General features: G+C 38.4%; 2 protein-coding genes across 2 annotated transcripts in view; both read right to left on the bottom strand.

The window, feature by feature from the left end:
- LOC113406211 (kinesin-like protein KIF28P) overlaps positions 1-1391 on the bottom strand; it is a 51230-nt gene extending 49839 nt beyond the window's left edge. Inside the window, exon 1 of the mRNA XM_026649513.1 lies at positions 1299-1391. Within this exon, the coding sequence (XP_026505298.1) occupies positions 1299-1352 (54 nt within the window). The 5' untranslated portion in view covers positions 1353-1391. The remainder of the gene's footprint in view (positions 1-1298) is intronic.
- Positions 1392-2478: 1087 nt separating this feature from the next.
- Positions 2479-19776, bottom strand: part of AHCTF1 (AT-hook containing transcription factor 1) — a 78535-nt gene continuing 61237 nt past the window's right edge. The window contains exons 29-36 of the mRNA XM_026649641.2: positions 18903-19338; positions 16823-16943; positions 15852-15955; positions 12260-12447; positions 7078-8971; positions 6114-6247; positions 5201-5304; positions 2479-3321 (exon numbers count right to left, since the gene is read on the bottom strand). Coding sequence (XP_026505426.1) covers positions 3129-3321; positions 5201-5304; positions 6114-6247; positions 7078-8971; positions 12260-12447; positions 15852-15955; positions 16823-16943; positions 18903-19338 — 3174 coding nt within the window. The 3' untranslated portion in view covers positions 2479-3128. The remainder of the gene's footprint in view (positions 3322-5200; positions 5305-6113; positions 6248-7077; positions 8972-12259; positions 12448-15851; positions 15956-16822; positions 16944-18902; positions 19339-19776) is intronic.

Below are 19776 nucleotides of genomic sequence, written 5' to 3'. Positions count from 1 at the left end.
TACTCCTGAAAGGTCTCCTGAAATCTGTATCTCAAGAATGGGAATTATGTCCCTGATGCTACCCCATAATGAAAACATAACCCCTCTTACTTCCCAAGGCCTCCCCTCCCCTCTTTCTTTCCTAGCACTGTAGACACAATCCTCCTCCTCTGCAATACGCTTGCAAGCAACCTCAGTGTTGAATCAGGCCTGGTCTACACTTAAAATCTTAATCAGCATCACCATCACTCCCTCTGAGCAACATAGCTATGCCAATTTAAGCCCTCATGTAGACACAGCTAGGTTGATGGGAAAACGCTTTTGTTGACCTAGTTACCACCACTCAGGGAGATGGATTTCCTACAATGACAAAATAATCCCTTATAATCAACTTCAATTTTCAAAAAAACCCTTCAGGATACCACACAATCCACCAATGCCTAGATCTCTGCTCTGATTTCCTTCTATATCTCCTCTCTCAATATTCCCATCTGAAATCCTGTTTTACCGCTTGTCTGTGTACTCTATGCCTTGTACTCCCTTCTCTTCATTCAAGTGCCTCCTTAAAATTTGTCTTCCTTTGTGATAGTACAGTCCCAATCAACACCACTGAAGTTCAAAGAATGTGTTTTAAAGTTTCAATAGTCCAAAATAAATGCATTTTAATGTATGATATTTATGTTGGCAAATCTCTTTTAAGCAAATTTATTGTATCTTAAAGCTTCTATGAAATTACAAAATGCATGCCAGGTCCAAATATGTTCACTACTGTTATTCCAATCACCACCAAATGGAGCAAACACTAAGTGTTGCCAAACTATACACTTTACTAGAACCAGTTTGCAAAGAAAATAGTTTACAAATACTCAGCCAAATCATTAAACATTTTATGTAGCAGTTTGATATACCGTCCTTTGCTCTGCTTATTTAGAGTGAATTTTTTTTTCATACTGGGGGAAAAAAAGACACAAACAACTGGAATATGTTAAAACCCGGTTAAGCTAACACCATGCTTACTACAATTTGATTCATTCTGTTCTAACAGGGATTCCAGCACTTGGTTTTTACAAATCAGTTTGGTTGGTACATGGAACATATGTTGATTTAAAAAAAAAAAAAAAAAAAAGTCAGCTTTCACTTGCTTTTTAAGTAGTTTGCTCCTTTACCTAGTATTCATTTTTAAGTATTTCACTGTATTTCTGTACACTTAATTTAGGTACAAAGCATTACACTCAACATGTTAAGAGCGTCCTCTTTTTTCCTTAAGAGCCTATTAACATTTAAATCTAAGTACAATAAAATTTAAAGTAACTACTAACCTGACTGAAAGGTCTCACCCGTACTGCCACTTTCACACTGTCAACACTTGGCATGCTATTATTACTTTCACTCTTCCCAGGATATTTCAAAGCCGAAAAACATTTAAAGTAAATACAACTCCTTCTCTAGAGAACCCTGTTTTGAGAAATCAAAAACACAGCTAGGGAAGCTGTTTCTTTTTTATAAGGTCAGTCTATTAATTATTAATATTTTCTCATTGTGTACAAGATACTAGTTACCTGATAAATTATTTCTTAATGTAATTGCAGTAGCTTTCACTAACTGGAAAGTTTAATTTCAGGTTTCACTGTTCTGAAGTCTTCAAAATTGCACCTGGATATGAATCAACATATATGAAATACCACCTAAATAGTTCAAAGACTTAAGACCAGTATATTAAAAGACCAGACTAGCACTTCTCAAGTCTGCTTGTAAAAGGAATAGCTTTTCCTACTGTTCATACGATTTTAGGCTTTAAAGAGACACTTTCACAGCCACCTGAGAGAGTCAGTGAAATAACTGTACAAAAGTCTGGTTTGTAACTATTACCTTTGCATACTTTTTGCACTGCTCTCAGCTTAGACCAGGGGTAGGCAACCTATGGCACGCATGCCGAAGACGGCACTCTCAGTGCCCAGGTCCTGGCCACCGGTCCGGGGGCCTCTGCATTTAAATTTAATTTAAAGTGAAACTTCTTAAACATTTTAAAAACCTTATTTACTTTACAGACAACAATAGTTTAGTTATATATTACAGACTTATAGAAAGAGACCTTCTAAAAATGTTAAAAAGTATCACTGGCACACGAAAACTTAAATTAGAGTGAATAAATGAAGACTCGGCACACCACTTCTGAAAGGTTGCCGACCCCTGGCTTAGACAATTAAAATAATTGAAGTCACTTTCACTTACAGGTTTTCAATGTTACGATGTGTTGATTTTGAACACCGTAGAAGCATGTAGGTTCACAGACAATTGTTCACTATTTTAAATTGTGGTAGCATTTCTATTACTCTTAAGTTTTCTAAAAACGCATTTTTTCAAATTTAGTCCAAATTTATATGGCAATGTCCCTTTAAATGTATGTCCTATTGTACATAATTGAAAATACCAAAGCACTTACATAGCTAGGTTTCTGCTGACACAGCAAACTGGAAAAAAATAGGGAAACATCTGAGGTGTGATCTAGTTTTATAAAACGTAAGAGCAGCTTTCCCAAAGTTTAAAACAAATACAAAAAAAAAATATTGCACAGGTTCAATACAATTGTTTACATTCTGACTTCAATACAGTACATTTTAACCATGAATGTAAGGAATTAGCAGCTTGTGTTCTACAATCCCAATTATTGGTGCCAAAGGGTTAAACATTTTCTATAAAATTTAAAACAACTGTCAGGTTTTAAATTTTTTATTATAGTAAGAACAAACAAAATTTTAAAAAGAGTTTTGGCCTAATATTGGAGGGTTAGTAATTATGGCGAGACAACATTAAGATGTTCTCAAGCAATTTGGTCCACTCAAACCATTATTCCCTCTCAAAAAGCTAGCAGACAATAAGCATGTTGTGAAGTATACATTTTTATTTAACATTCCTAAAATAAGCTGTATTTACATATATAAATGTATGAAGTCTTAATATAAAATAGAAAAAACTGCATTGACTGAAGAAATCACACTCCATATGGAGTTACTTATTGAAGACCGTTTATGAAATTTTACAATAATTTATATAAATTATTCTCTTCCAAATTAGATGATTTGTTTTAATAATCCACACAATTTTGATGACTTTACAAACAGTGGTGTACATTACAAATTAAAAAACAGTTATAGCATCTTCCGGCGCACAACTGGCTTTGGAAAATTAGACAGTCTCTTTTTGTTCTTTTGAAGAGTCTTTTCTGCTGTTTCTGCAGTTTCTTTCTGTTTGCTTTTTGTCCCATCCATGGGACTTCCAAACGGAGAAATGAATTTAATCTCCACTGGTGGCGGTGACCAAGAACATTCTTTCCCCATGGTTCTGCAAGAAATGGTAAGTCACAACTAGATTACATCATGCTTTACAAAAAAAACAAAGCCCCCAAAACCACATTTATGGATGTTTTGATAGACAGAAACAGAGCCAAAAAGCTAAATTAAAACAAATAAAATTATAGTCCCCGCCACACCAAAGAAATTCTCTGATCAAGCAGGATCTTACAAGGGAAAAATTTATACTAATAACTTTATGTAAAGAGCGAGATTTTTCCCATGTATAAAATACATTAACATTTATGGCTGAAGCTCCTGACAATCAAAAGTGTAATTGGAAGATCACAATTTTCAGGAAGATAAAAAGGCAAATAAATAGCTCCTGATGGATCATGAGATTATGCTACCTTAAATTTATGCCTCTTTTGAGAGCTTAAAAGAGGTCAACTGTCCCATATCTCAAGTATCCCATATCAGATTTTTTCCTGTTTTAGGTCCATTGTCACCACTATGCCTCTAACTAAGGACATAGTCAGGGATTGATTGGAGCAGCAAAAAAAGAAAGTATAGAGTTAATCTGCATACAGCTGCTAGAGGGGAGGAAATGGGGAAGACAGCGACTCTGCATCAGGGAGGGGACAGGAGGTAAAAAGGTATACAGGTCTGTTGCATCTTACGCTGGTATTACGTTCCGCAGTCAGCGCATAAAGTGAAAATCGTGTATAGTCAAAATTACATTGAGAGTAATGGCGGGCGGAATCACCCGCACTACAGGTACAGTATTAAAATTGTTGTTTTTCTCTTTTTTTTTTGTTTTTGCCGACCGCGTAAAGCTAAATCGCGCATGTTAAATGCGCGTAAGATGCGACAGACCTGTACACAACTACAGAATAAATAAGGCTGTACTTGACCAAGTAGATTCTGGTCCAAATGTACTGGAGAGGAAAAATGTGCCCCATCAATGGAGAACTGGTTTATATACTGAGAAACAGAAGACTTTAAAAAATTGGAATCTATGGCTTGAAACAATGGCATAAACTAAAGTGTTCCTTTCATTGTACTTCCTATGTTCATAAAATTGAAGTTTTGCTAGAGGTAGCAAGAATCTTTATGATATTCCTTTAAAAATGCTAAACCATAATTAAACTTTTCCTTCTTCAATTTTCCAACTGCAAAGGGCTCTTTCCTTCATCTTAAATCTTACTGAAATTAAATGAAAAAGACCCCCATGCATAATTTCCTCATTTGCCTGATACAGAAAGCCAAACTAGTCCTAAATACAAGTCTTGAAATGTTCAGGTGGGTGGAGAGCAATTTAGGCTTCTACTTCTGAAAAAAAACTTTATTCCAGAAAAAGAATACTGTTCAATGGAAATGCATATTGATAGATTTGAGCCTTGAAAATCATTTAAAAAAAACGAAACAAAAAAACAATAAATGAATCAAGAGGCACAGTAATTTTCCCCAACCATTTAAAAAAAAGTGGATATGGGACACCCAGTTCCACACAAAGGTGCTCAAAGATAAACTCAAGAATTGATTTTCACTTTGCTACATGGGATGTAGGACAAATCAGCAGCTCTACATCATCAGAAAATTTATATCAATATTTCAAATTGGCAGTTAGCAATATTGCTTCCCACCTAAATTTATTGTGACTGAATATTCTCAAAGGATTTCTGGTGTTTTTAAACCAGTGGGCTCATGAGAACTCTTACAGAGTCATCAAAACTGTAAAACAAGGGATTCAAATGTCCTCAAGATGCAGTTCTTCGGCTTCCTGCTGGAAAACATCTCTCTATTCGCTCCTCTCCACTGTATGGAGTGAACTACAGACTTTGCAAGTTTACCTCCTAAACCTAGAATGAAGAATTTTTGCACTTTATCATCTTTACAAAAATTGCATGAAAGTATTAAGCATTTCATACTTGCTTGCTTTCTGTGTTTTTGATTTTGTAGCTCTTCTTCTCTTCACTTTCTGCTTTCCCACAAACTCTACTGTTTTGTTATCCTCTTCTTTAATTGGTAACTCCTGTTAAGGCAACAGAAAACATATACATGACTTATACTATAGACGCCCTCCCACTCCTAAGAAGTGCTGACTAATTTATAAACATGCTTAGTCCCAAAGAGTTTTAAAATCTGATTTATATGAGAATGGAACATTACAAATTATTTTGGGCAAATAGTAAATTAGCCCAAGTTTTGGCCGGGGGGGGAGGGGGGGAGGAGGAAGAGGAATTTTCCATGGAAAAGTCAAGCTGTTTCAAAAAGAAATGTCAATTCAAATAGACATTCAAGATGTTTTGTTTGACTCAAATGCATTTTTTTATTTATTTATTTTTTCATTCTGTCAGGAGTGGGGGGGTGGGGGAGATTTCAGTTTGTTTGTTTGGAGGCCAAACTGAAAAAAAAATCAATTGTTTGCTCAGTTCTATTATTACTGAAGGAGAATGTTGTTAAAAATAAAAAGTCCACATTTCTTAAGACATTAGCAGTTATTTTCCCTTACATCAGAAGTATAGTACCAACATCTGAAAATTCAAATTTGAATAGTAGGAGTTTATTCACCAAAATATAGCTAAAAGCTCAAACATTTATTTATTCTTATCTTAAACAGATACAAACAGATTTATTTTTGCAAGTATTAATAATAATTAACTCTCAAGAAGAAAGCCAAATAGTTTTTACTTAATTGATTTAATTTAAAATTTTCTTGTAAAAACATTATGCTTTTACAGAACAGGGTTCTGCAACAGTCATAATTTAAGAATATAGTTTGTAAAAGAGTTACAGAGAAAAGCTTGAAACGGATAGGAAGTAATTACAAACATTACTTACCAATTCTTTCACAATCCGTGAAATACTGGACACATGTTTCCTCCTCGACCTCAAAAGAGGGGGCGAGAACACAAACTGAGAAGACAACTCTGGGTCTAAATCCTTGAGCTGTACAGGATGCTCTGCCTTTTCAGCTACGACAAAATGTACAGCTAATGTAAATACAAAGGATGGGGAAAGATAAAAATACAACTAATACTTAAGCACAGAATAGCAAAACCAAGATTGCACCCCAGTAAACATATGGTTTGTCTTTAAATCTAAAATAAGGGTCAAATTGGGCTGTCTCATGGAAGCTCAAAGTTCTGGTACTTTCCCATAATGGCTACATCTTGGTCTCCCAAGTCTTATTGCAAAATGTGAGCCAGATAAAAACTAATCCAATGATGCCTGTCTGGATATCCAGATAACCTGAAACACTGGCTTCGATAGGTGTGAACTGTCAATCATTTCAGTGACATTTTAACTCTTTAGTTCTGGGATAATTACTTCCCAACCAATCAAAGCACACAAGATGCATGAAGGACAATCACATACTGAAGAGTTGGATCTCATTTTGGTGCTACAAGTAGGGGAACTCAAACTGTACATAGAATTTGGGAGAGTAACACACTATTTCTTCCACAAATGAAAAACAAAAGGCAGGCGTATGTAATGAAATGAATGACTGAAATACTTATTCTAGATAGAAATTAAAAACAAAAGAAAAGATCAGACTAAGTTTCATTCCCCTGGACTTGTGATATTTCAACTCCCTTACTGTTAAGAGGCTTCTATAATAACCGAGTCCTGTAACTCTTAGACATGAGTAAAAAAAAGGAATTGTATCCTTCACTATGAATCTTAACTTTTATATGGTTAAGTTCCTTACATAAAACTGTGCTCAAAATACGTTTCATGTAGCTGACAGGTGAGAATGAAATTGTAAGCATTCCTATTTTGTGTCAGAAAACAATTCAGGTACCTTTTGATTTCTTTGTAAGCTTTGTGAGAGGGGGAGAGAAAAAGAAGGACTCATTTTCCTCTAGGGAGAGCTTCTGATGCATGCCAATTTTGCTGGATCTGGTCCTTGTAATACGAGTACCATGAACTGCTAAAGTTCTCTCCATTTCATCAAGTCTTGATTCAGTTAGGTCTGCAACTAGCAAAGAAGGATTGCAATCAGTTCCTTGAGGCAAGCCTTCTTCCTCTGTGCTTTCCTCTGATACTGATTGTAGTTGCCTCTTTCTGTTTCTATGTCCAGCTCTGGCTGAAGTCCTGGTTGTAGCCAATGCCTCAACTAGCTGAACAGGTGTTTTCTCTAGAGTGGGTTTTCCAGTACCTGTTTTTTCTACTTTAGCAGGTGTAACTCTTGTTGCTCTTCTCTTAGGGGTATCAGGCATTTTCTCTCTCTCCTCCGAATGTATGGCTTCCTGAGTGGGTATAGAATCTGTACCTGCAGACAGATTTAATGTCCTCCTTCTAACATTTCTTCTAGTAGTTACAGAAGATTTAAGTTCCATTTGGTGATGAGACGGCTTAGATGTATCAAGCTCACAATTTTCTGAAACTTCTGATGATGTACTAGTCTTTTTCCTCCTGCCTCTTCTAGTTGGCACAGGCAGCTGCTGCTCATAGGGCTCTGACTCCTGATCAGTAATGATGTTTTCAGTAAGTTGTAAACTAACACTTTTTCGTTTTCTTCCCCTTTTAATGGGACTGACTGCCATTTTTACCTTGTGATCAGTGAAAAGCTGGCTATTTTCTTGATTCCCTACTGAACTTTTTGCTCCTCTACCAGTCCTTTTAGAAGTAGCAGGTAGCTTAATTGCTTCTTCAGCAAGAGGAATGTCCTCATTTGCCTGTTCAGAAAGTACTGATGCAGATTCCCTGGTTCTCCTTAACCCTCTCCTTGGAGTACCAACCATCTGTAATGACTGTCCAATAGAATGAACATTGTCTGATGTTTCTAAATGAGTCCCCCTAGTTTTCCTGGGTCTTCTCCTAGGAGTATCAGGGATCTGAGATATTTGCTGATCTTGAGAATTTCCATCAGAATCAAGATGGGAACCTTCATGAATCGCAGAAGTTTCTTTTGTTCGCCTAGCACTTCTCCTCAGGGTACACAGTCCCAACAGATCTGGTCTGCCTGTATTTGACAGCTGTTGAGCATCTGTTGAGGGGATATTTAGATTTTTGCTCTTTCGTCCCCTTGGACGTTTAGGTGTCACCACATAGTCTACTTGACAAACACTGGCATTATCTGCACTTGCTTCCGGCACCGTTGTTAGTGGAGTCTTTATTGGCTTCTGGGAAATAGTTACCTTTTTGCTCATTAAAGGTATACTTTCATGAACAGACTGTTCCACTATTTCAGAAGCGATTTCTTTACTTCTTGTGTCTTTGATTATGTCTAATAAATTTTCAGCAATAGCTACCTTAACAGGTTCAGGCACATATGGGAATGCCTCTGCAATATTCTGAGACTCCTGATCACTAGTTACAGTGGGCACTGAATTCGTAATATTCTCTTGGTTATCAATAGTGCCTACATGATTCATATTCTTGTCCTCTGTTTTTGTGCTAACTGGTTTAGTAGATATATCTAACGTTGTAGGGTCTCCTGTCTCAGTTTCACCGTCTTCTCCCTCTAATATTAAAGTAAAATTGCTTTCAGACATGAAAAGCTCTCCATCCCCTTCAGCTGTGTCACATTCATCGGTGTCTTTAGTATCAGGCAAGTCACAAGTGAACTGCTGTTTGATAGCATCAAAGTTGTATTGAAGTTTAAGAGTGCCTGATGGATATTGCTCATTAAATGGAGTTGTCTCCACTGTTTCTTCTGAAGCTTGGACATCAGGGATGCCATCTTCAATAATCTAAAATAAAAGTAAACAGGTCTGTTAGTAATATATTAACATACATTAATATATTAGTTTCTGCATATACTAACTTTCAGCAGGCCTTGATACGATTGAGGTCAATGGTGCCCCCTTCTTTTGAATCATTATTGAGCACAGTAATTAGAAGTAAACAAATCATTCTCTATTAAAACACAAAATGCACGCAATTTAAGGGACTGAAAATAAGTATTTATTACATGGAACCAGATAGTTAAGCAGTTTTAGATTTTCTGTTTACAATTACGAAGATTTTCTAGCAGCAAGGAGTCAACTGCATTGTTTTACAAGTCTGAGGTAGATCAGGAACTGCCTCCAGTCTATTCTAAGAGGAATACTTAGTGGCTGGCTTTATGTTAAATAGGTTGAAATATGACGACTATGTTCAGATCCATAGTTTTACTTAAGAGTCTGGATCCGCATCTGATTTTTATGGCTTGGTTCCTTCCCTAGATTTAACCAAGAAGTAAGTGATGGTAGGACATGCTCTTCCTTTGGTAATTATCAAGTTGTGACCTACAATATGTGACCCGCAGTAACCAAAAGAAAGGGGACACCAGAGCAGAAGAAAAAAGAAAAGATCAGGGACTTAGGGCCCTTAGAACGACTCAAATCCTGAGAACAAGCAGTGATGTAAATATAAAAATCGTAAGATTCATCACGTGAGGGAATCACAATATTGGTCTGTGCAAACAGAAAATATTTTAGGCTCTGAAAACTCCAGTCATGGCTATTGGCTCTACAGCAGTCCAACTTGTGGACAGATTGGCTGACAGACAAGAGATAAAACCAGTGGTGCACCGGGGAATTATTTTGGATTGTACAAAACAGCTCATGTAATGAATTCACTGTCTCCCATTCTTTGCAGTTTCCTATGCTGGACAGGATTGCTGTCTTTCCTTTGTGTCCATATAGTATGGATGGCTTCTTACAATCTTAGGAAGAAAAGTATTTTCCCTCCATTGGCCTCAGTGGGAAGAGAAATTGTTCTGGGGTGGGATGAAAAACTTTATGTCCCATCCTTTCCAATAGATATACTACTGACCAAGCTGAGAGAAAACTCCTCAAAAGACAGTCTGTATTAGCATTCACTTCTCATTTTCCTGCCTCCTTTCCTCTTAACGATTGCAATGAAATCTTATTAAGAAAACCTGCCACTCAAGTGTGACTAGTAGATTGACTAAACCTGAGGGACACTGACACTGTACAACCTTCAACACTGACTCAAAGATTGTCAACAGAAAAGCAGACATCCCGCTCTAAACGAGGCTTTAACAAAGGGAAAGAGAAGCCAAAGAGGGAAGCCTGCAGGTATGCTAGTGGGAGAAGGAGGTGGGAGCTAGGCAAGGGTAGAAAAGCCCTTCCTGTGCTCCAGGTGGCTCTCTACCAGCAGCTATGTCACCAATCTCAGTAGCTTTGTTTCTTGCCTCCCTCATGGCAGCTGCTCCTTTCCCCCCCCCCCCCCCCCAGAAGGTTCTTAACCCACTATTACTAGAACCAAGAGTACTCTGACCTTCCATACCCTGGCCTCCAGTCTCCAAAGCTGCCAAAGGCAGAATGTCTATATACCTTCAGAGTCTCAGACAAGAAATGGAGACTGCCTCCCTGTGCTCAGCTGTGTGCTCAGAGTGTGTGTGTTGTACTCTCCAACCCAGCCCTTTGAGCTTCACAAGATGACAACAGTGAAATCTCTCTTCTCACCACAGGCATAATTTAGCACACTGATTCTGAGTCTGCCCTGTATGCTGCTCACATGTATCAAAATAACTCCCACAGCTCTTTCTTCAGCCATATGCAGAGAGAGAGGTTGTAAAAATCACATCAGAGATGAAATTCAGTAAGACAACTGGATGTTTAACAATTCTATTTTTTAGTTTAAGAATACTGCAGTGAACCACCCTATAAAATCATAACTAAGGATGCGAGTCTGTCACGGAAGTTACGGTTTCCGTGACTTTCGGGACCTCCTTGACTTCTGCAGCGACCAGAGCGGCTGGTCCGGGGGCCGCCTGAGTAGCTCAGGCAGCCCCTGGGCCAGCCACACTGGCCGCTGCTGGGGCTGTGTTGGGCCACTGCACCCTCCCACCCCCCAAGCAGCAGCAGGAGTTTGGATGTGGGAGGGGGCTCAGGGTTAGGGCAGGAGGTTGGGACCTGGGAGGGGGTGAGAGTTCTGGGCAGCGCTTACCTTGGACGAGCTCCCTGGAAGCGGCGACATGTCCCTCAACTACTAGGCGGAGGTGCGGCTAGGGCTGTTCTGTGTGCTGTCCCTCCCCAAGTGCCACAGCTCCCATTGGATGGGAACTGCGGCCAATGGAAGCTGGGGGGGCAGCGCCTGCAGGCAGAGGCAGCACACAGAGTCCCTCAGCTGATAATCCGGCTAGGGAGCCTGCCAGCCCCGCCAACCCCCACCCCCAATTAGTAACAGGGGTCCCAAGCTGCCCCAAAGCACCCAAGATTTAGTCAGGGGTATATAGTACAAGTCATGGACAGGTCACAGGCCATGAATTTTTGTTTACTGTCCGTGACCTGTGCATGCCTTTTACTAAAAATACCCATGACTAAAACATAGCCTTAATCATAACTAACATCAGAGGTTCTATAAATTGGGCTTTGAACCCCTAAATGAAATTTCTATTTAGTTGGAAACAACCTGGCAGTCCAATTATTACATTACTGAGGAACTGTTTATACTAACTAGGAACAGTGGATAAAAATTTCCAACTATCTAAGTTCCTATGTCACTTTTGAAAACAGGACTTAGGACCCTAAGTCTCCGAAAATTACTGGAGTGTAAGCACCCAAGTCACTTAGGCACTTTTGAAAATTTTACTGAGGGAGCCTCAGTTTTGTTAAAATGAAACTGTACTGCCCCCTCTACTTGCTTTTAGCCTTAAAACAGATATTTGATTTTGGACCACTTCACATAAGGCCTTGCATAAATGTTTATATTTAAGCAAATCAGATTAATATGTAACTGGTCCAATCTGATTTTAGGAAAAGAAGGATGTTGACTATGTGTTCGTAGTTATTTGTATTGCTGTAGCAATACCCATCTTGATTGGGGCCCCATTGTCTGAGGTGCTGTGGAAACACAAAGGAATACATGATCTCTAGCTAAGCACTGAAGTTAATAGTCACATTAAGTCAACTGAAGAGACTTACAGGTCACATGAAAACATTTAGATGCCAACTGCCAAGGTTCTCAGGTTTCCCAAGAGTTTTTCTGTCTTGTACTAACTTAGCAAAATGGGCAAATAATTCACTTACATTAACTTCTTTAGTTTCAGGAGGACTTTTAGAAGTAGATGTTTTTTCTTGCAGGAACAGAACATTTTCTTCTATTGCAGCTTCCTCAGACTTCTGATCTTCATGTAGGTCCTCACTCCTTTCCTCTTGAAGCTGGTTTTCTGAATGAGTACTGGGAATATCCTCAGTGTGAAGGATACTGATCACAGCTGAAAGAGATTTTTTCCCAGTAAATTTCTGACTTCAAGTTGTCTGGCATAAAAAGCTGAACAAGTTGGACTCATTTTAACTGCTGCATAAATACTGAGGATTGTATTAACTGAGGGTAAGTCTATACTACCCGCCAGATCGGCGGGTAGTGTTCGATGCATCGGGGATAGATTTATCGAGTCTCGTCTAGATGCGATAAATCGATCCCCGAATCGACGCCCATATTCCACCTCGGCAGGAGGAGTAAGCAGAGTTGACGGGGGAGCCACGGCAGTCGACTCGCCGCCGTGAGGACGGAATAGCGAATAGCGTAGCTGAAGTTGCGTATCTTAGTTCGAACCCCCCCGCTAGTGTAGCCCAGGCCTGATATTATGCAAGTATGCTTCTTTAAAACATTGGTCTAGATCCTTGATTATGTTTGAGCACTCCTCCCCCAACCCTGCAGTGGTCACGTGCACAGTTGGTTCTTTGGTACAAATTAGAGCAGTCTGAAGGCTGCTCTAAATTATGTCAGCTCCCAACCACCTCAAGCAATCTAGTCAGTAATCGGGTGTTAGTGTGGCATAGGGAAACAATACAACTTTTATAAGAGGAGAGAAGAATCACTGACACAACAGGATAGTGGATATTTCCACACAATACTAATATTGGTGCATGTTTGTACACAGGTCAGACAAAACTGATTTAGCAGAATTCAGTTCAATCCACAATTCATTCATCCCTGCCTCATACAGTTAAGACCAACTGATTTCACAACAAGTGTCCTCTAAGACGTTTAAAAAAACCCTACAATTTTCCTGTATTGAAAAAATAAAAGTTTTGTCTTGCTAATGAGCAGCCATAACAAGAGAAATTACCATTTTATGGTGGACTGAAGTATGGCATAATCCCAAATGCCAATTGAGATTTAACACTTAAACCAGGGATCCTCAGATCTCAGTGGTTCAGGAGCCAAATTAGCCAAAAGAGCCACAGTAGTGTGAGTTCATTGTTTCACATATATAATTCTCACAGCAAAATGACTGAGTATTATTTTAGAAACCACAATTGGTTAATAACATAGTAAAAGCATCCTGATTGGTTAATAACTTATCTTGGTTAATAATTAAATCACTAATTAAATAATTAAAGTGTTTTAATATCATATGCTGCATAGAGTTGTAGGAGACAAATTAAAGAGCAACTTCTGGCTTGCAAGTCTCAGTCTGAGTATCACTGACAAATTGTCCAGGCCTTCGGGCTGTATTCTACAGGGCCTCTTTTTGTAATAGAGTAGACCGGGGACGACGACACATTTCTGGACATGTGATCTGAACAAGACTGTTCCAGAGCTGTAAGAAAGTCTTTCTGAGTTAAGATTTTCAAGTATCGTAAATACTATATTATCTTACATTTAGGGGCAGATTAGCAGCTATATTTGATAAGCTATCGAAGAGCTACAAAAGGATCTCTCAAAACTGGGTGACTGGGCAACAAAATGGCAGATGAAATTTAATGTTGATAAATGCAAAGTAATGCACATTGGAAAGCATAATCCCAACTATACATATAAAATGATGGGGTCTAAATTAGCTGTTACCACTCAAGAAAGATCTTGGAGTCATTGTGGATAGTTCTCTGAAAACATCCACTCAATGTGCAGCGGCAGTCAAAAAAGCTAACAGAATGCTGGGAATAATTAATAAAGGGATAGATAATAGGACAGAAAATATCATCATGTTGCCTCTATATAAATCCATGGTATGCCTACAGCTTGAATACTGTGTGCAGATGTGGTCATCCCATCTCAAAAAAGATATATTGGAATTGGAAAAGGTTCAGAAAAGGGCAACAAAAATGGTTGGGGTATGGAACGGCTTCCGTATGAGGAGAGATTAATAAGAATGGGACTTCTCAGCTTGGAAAAAAAAGACAACTAAGGGGAGATATGATTGAGATCTATAAATCATGACTGGTGTAGAGAAAGTAGATAAGGAAGTGTTGTTTACTACTTCTCGTAACACAAGAACTAGGGGTCACCAAATGAAATTAATAGGCAGCAGGTATAAAACAAATAAAAGGAAGTATTTCTTCACACAACGCACAGTCAACCTGTAGAACTCCTTGCCAGAGGATGTTGTGAAGGCCAAGACCATAACAGGGTTCAAAAAAGAACTAGATAAATTCATGGAGGATAGGTCCATCAATGGCTATTAGCCAGGATGGGCAGGAATGGTGTCCCTAGCCTCTGTTTGCCAGAAGCTGGGAATGAGCGACTGGGGATGGATCACTTGATTACCACCTATTCTGTTCATTCCCTCTGGGGCACCTGGCACTGGCCACTGTCAGAAGACAGGACACTGGGCTAGATGGACCTTTGGTCTGACCGAGTAGGGCCATTCTTATGTTCTTAAGTAAAACAATTATTATTCTTTTTCTGTAAATTCGGTAATAAAATATCCTCTTAAGACAGCGTGAACTGGGTCTCAGAATTGTTAATAAAAACAGCCAGAAACCGGCACACATAGCCAGGAGATAACGATAAATTGAGTACGAGACCTATATGCTCCCTCCCCCCCACAATGCCAAACAAAAGCTAGCAAAGGACATTATAAGCTTGGGGACAACCAATCTACCTCAAGTATCACTTTGGAGGTCCACTTCCTGAGGACCAAACATCCAAACTAGTTCACTGTTGCATCCAATGCATTATGCCTGCCACATTTCTGCAGGCATGAAGCCACACAGAAAAACAATTCCTCTGCCCTGCTATCACATAGGCTGCCAATGCAATGCTACTGAACTCATCTTGTTCTGCCTCCACGTAGGATGAGACAGAGTAGGTGTTCCATGTTCCAAAACCTAGCAGCCAAGCCCACCTCACTTGGCAAGACTGAACTATGTAGAGATAAAGGGCCTCACACCAAAGAGTCACAAGGAAGGAGTTAAGAGCCCTCAACCCTTGAGACAGGAAATGTGGTTGTACAGACACCTTCCCTCCTTGTTACTTCTTTCCCACAGCTGGAGTACCAAGCCCCCTACCATCAGTTAGAAGGGTGTTTAAAGCCTGTGTCTGTTGCACACTTGATCTCAATTCTGCAGCGAAGATGTACAATTTGCAGCAGTGTGCTATGCACATAGAAATGAATTGTAATATCAATTTTCCTAAATCTCTAATTCAATAAAAAGGTATGTGTTAACTCTGCCTCCTCTAAACACAGGTTCTTTGATAAGTATATTCTAGCTCTAAGTTGACAAAAATTTGCATTACCAAGCTTCACTTCAATCTGTTAAGTGTGAAGTGACAGGGTAAGTTGTGCATTTAACCCTGGCAGCTCAAATACTTTTTATGCGCCTAACTACAGCTACCTTAACTCAACAGTGAAAACTTTTACTTGTTGCTAAATACACCAAACATACATACATTTAGAATCTGCTCCTGGTGCCTCCAAAGCCTGTGATCTTGTGAGAGGCAGCTCTTTTTCTTCTGATAAAGAAGACATCTTGGACTCTTCGGTGGCAGTTTCACTTTGTAAACAGAAAAGAAACAAGAGGTGGAACCCCTGTATTCGTTTTTTAAAAGTTCTGTTCTAGTTTTAAAATACTCATGTCCATGCTCATAACAGTACATATTCAGAACAAACATTGGAACTCCCTACCCCAAAATATTAGCATTCAGCTCAGGTCTCATTGTAACCACCCACACCCACACACTAAGTAATGGCATGATTCAAGTATTAAATGTCCATTCACTCTAAGTGTTTTAATCGTTTAAAAAAATGACAGTAATAAAAATAGTTTTCTGGGGAATGATTATTTATGTAACTACTATAACAAAAGTTCAGAACAAATTGTACAAAAAGTGAGGTCTGTACCAATAAAGTTACCATAAATTATTCTATTTTCCTACATATGGTTAGGTACTTGCAGGACTTTTCAACACAATGATTTTGTACAAAATGTTGTCAAAATACACAAAAGTAAACTAGCTGAAAGAATCCCCCGGAAAACTTTTCAGTCATAGGAACCTTAGGTATTACTTTTAATTACATGAGGTACATAATTTTCAGACAGAAGTGAGACTTTCAAGTACAGAGTGTCAGTTTAACAGACTCAAATTGGGAAAACTTTAAATAGCCTCGTGATTGAATTAACCAGTTTGTAACCACAGTACTTTGTGAAGACTGTCTTTCTGAGAGTTAACGTTTGATTATTAACCACTGAGGTTATGTTTATGCAGGAAGATGCAAGGAACCCCGATAGGATGTAGGTTATGAAAGTAAAATAGCAGAGAACCAATCTGAACTTAAGACAATAGAGCTTTTAAAGTATAAGAAATCCAACTGGCACTGATATTTGTATACCCAAATTATTTATTTAGTTTTACATATTTACCTTTCACCAGCTGACAAACAAGTAGAGACTCCAGCAACTTGAAAGGTGCTTAAGTGATTCAACACCAACATACCCTCCTCAGGAAGGGTAGGACATTCTATTTCTGTCCTTTCCAGAAATCCTAGGAACAACATTGTTAACAGCTGAACAACAGGTAGCTACTTGCATTAAGCACAACGTGAGTTCTTTGAAAAAGTTTACCTGATTTTAAATTACAAACCTCATTATGTGCTTCATTATTTTGCTTATTTAAAATGCAAAAGTGATCTACTAATGCAATGCTGTGGTTGAGATTTAAATGCACAAAAAGTCTGAGTTATTGCTCCCACTACAAAAAAAAACCTCCGCTCTCTCTCACAATCATAGAAATCTAGGGCTGGAAGGGACCTCAAAAGGTTGAGAACCTTCTGATGAGAAGTATTTTTCCATTACTGTATAATTTGATTTCATATTTTGTTACCTTTGCCCTCATATTATTTTTCTTTCAAGGGAAACAAATGAACGAATGGCGAAATTTTAGGGGGTAGGAAAAGATTTAGAAGTTGACTATTAAAACTCAAAGAAAAATTGGATTAGCAACTGAAAACTTCAAACAATATCTTTTGCTCTTAAAATTAGAAGCTTAAGTCCACCTCTTTCCCTTTCTTTGGATTTTGGATATTTATCTCCATATCTTTTATTTTTGTTTCTTCTCCATTCTCTTACCAGAGATCTTTCCAATATGCCATAATGTTGATCACCCTGGTTGAGATGGGCTTGACTTTGGTCTCCCCAGAGGCTAGTAATGCTAGTAACATGAGTGACATCCTTTTCCTCCCCTGCATCCCCAAAAGGTAGGAGGGGAGAAGCACAATCAAATGCTTTTGGCACTTGAGCGAGGGATAAAGCTTGATCTTAAACTAATGCATTGCCAGGCTAAGCCATTGAACACCACTATCATTTCTGTCTTGTCATACTTAATTTTGTGCATTTCTTTAGCCTCTTTCTTGTCTGGGTGCCTGCTTTCTCCCTCGTCGTTATTACTCTCAGAAACCTGATTTAGGACCATACTGCTGGACCAAAATGGTTTAAGTAGAAGCAGCACAGACTACCTTCTGCTTCTGCCAGTGATAAAATATCACGTTTATACTGTAATTGTACAGAACCCTTTCCATCACAGCCCAACATAACAAGAAGGTTTCTTGTAAAGATTACCTAGTGATGATTATGCTTGGAAAAGCATCTTGTATTTCTTGTCCAAGAACAAATGATTGTTATTGGATCGTTAAGGTCACTGAGCTATTTTATTACAGATATTTGGACCTGGATTATTCCCCTCTGCTTGTGTAAATAAGTGGAGACTGTAGTTGGGAACTTCTGCTGCTCACATTGAGGTGCCTCACTCCGGTGTCTATGACAACAAACCAGCCCCCAAGACCCTGCAGAACCTTTCCATTCAAATACACTACGTGCATTAATACTTGACTGCATAACCCACTGGTGTGAACACAGCAATTTTAAGATTCCATGCCACACACAGATGGACACTTGCATGCCTCTACCAGAAATAGCATATCTTGGATACAATTCAATAGACAGAAAAGATTACTATACAGTCCCAGTATAACATTTTCAAATATGTCTAACTTATCAACATTTTCAAATAGATCAAAGGCCTTCTCAATGAGGACTAAGCCTCTGACATATCTGAAGCAGCTATTTAATCCTAAGCATCAAAGAACGGGTATAAATGTAGCCGATGAAAAGTCTTTCATACTCAAAAACCAAAAACCAAAAAAAAACCAACCACATGTAAACCCAAACTAGAAATATCAGCTTTCAAAAATAAGAAATTGTTGCCTCTTGGTTGGGACTAAGCACAAGGAAAGTCAGCCCAAAGTGCAACACATGAGAAAGTTAAGAATGCCTCAAAATAGAGGCTTATAGTGGAAGGACCTGTTCAACTATGGAGGTCTTGCACACTTGTGGACACTATATCAATATTAGCTACTGTCCACTATAATTATCATTTAACCTTTTAAAAAGGCACTCAAATGGTCATTTAATTAGATTACTTAAGTGACCACATGACAACACATACCAGTGTGTTTCTCCAGCTCTGAAGAAGTCTGTTGTTCAAACTGCAAAGGCTCACTTTTGACCACCTCACTGCCTTCTTCCTCCATCTCTTCCTGTATGATAGCAACATCTTCGGCGGAAGAATTAGCTGGTTTAGAAGTTATGAAGATAACATCATCTTCAAGGTCGTCTGGTGATCTTGCATCATGATATTCCAAGGTAGTTTGGTCTGACCTGGCAGAAAAATTACTAGTTTCTTTGCTGACTTCCATTTTCTCCAGGACATCTCCTGCTATCCTTTCTGAGGACTCATTCATTTCTGCATGATCCTCCTCAGGACAGCTCAAAGTAAAGGGAGAAATTTTATCTCTGTCCTTAGACCAAGTGTTCTCCAATTGAACTCCAAGGTTATGTTCAGATGAAGCTACAAGGTGTTTTGTTTTATCATCTCCCAGCATCTTTATTTAAAACAAAAAAACAAATTAGAGTAATTAATGAAACCCAAATTTTTCCAAGGAATAAAGACATATGAAACTTATTTATGATATTTGGACATAGTCAAGATACTGACAATTAAAGCTATTTCTTAACCATGTTACTAATACCATCTTAGCTTTTAAAACCAAAGTTTAAAAACTGAATTGACTTTTCACTAGAGTATTTACTTACTGATTTCAGTCAGCTTGGAGGGTTAAAGTGAACTGTGGTCAGTTTATTTTCTGTTTATTGTCTCACTTTCTGGTTCTCATATTCCAACCCACTACTGTTTTCAAGTTTTCAAAAAGAGGGAACTTCCCTTACCCATTAAGGTTGGCCCTAGTCTACTTGACAATGTCACTTTAATTTATATCCGTTTTATATAGATTATAAAAAGGTTTCGGTGTTCATTAGTCTTA

This window comes from Terrapene carolina, unplaced genomic scaffold (genome assembly GCF_002925995.2).
Source record: "Terrapene carolina triunguis isolate 2854851 unplaced genomic scaffold, T_m_triunguis-2.0 Scaffold85, whole genome shotgun sequence".
Taxonomy (NCBI): Eukaryota; Metazoa; Chordata; order Testudines; family Emydidae; genus Terrapene; species Terrapene triunguis.
The sequence above is the reverse complement of the archived record's forward strand: the minus strand, read 5'-3'. Positions and strand labels throughout refer to the sequence as shown.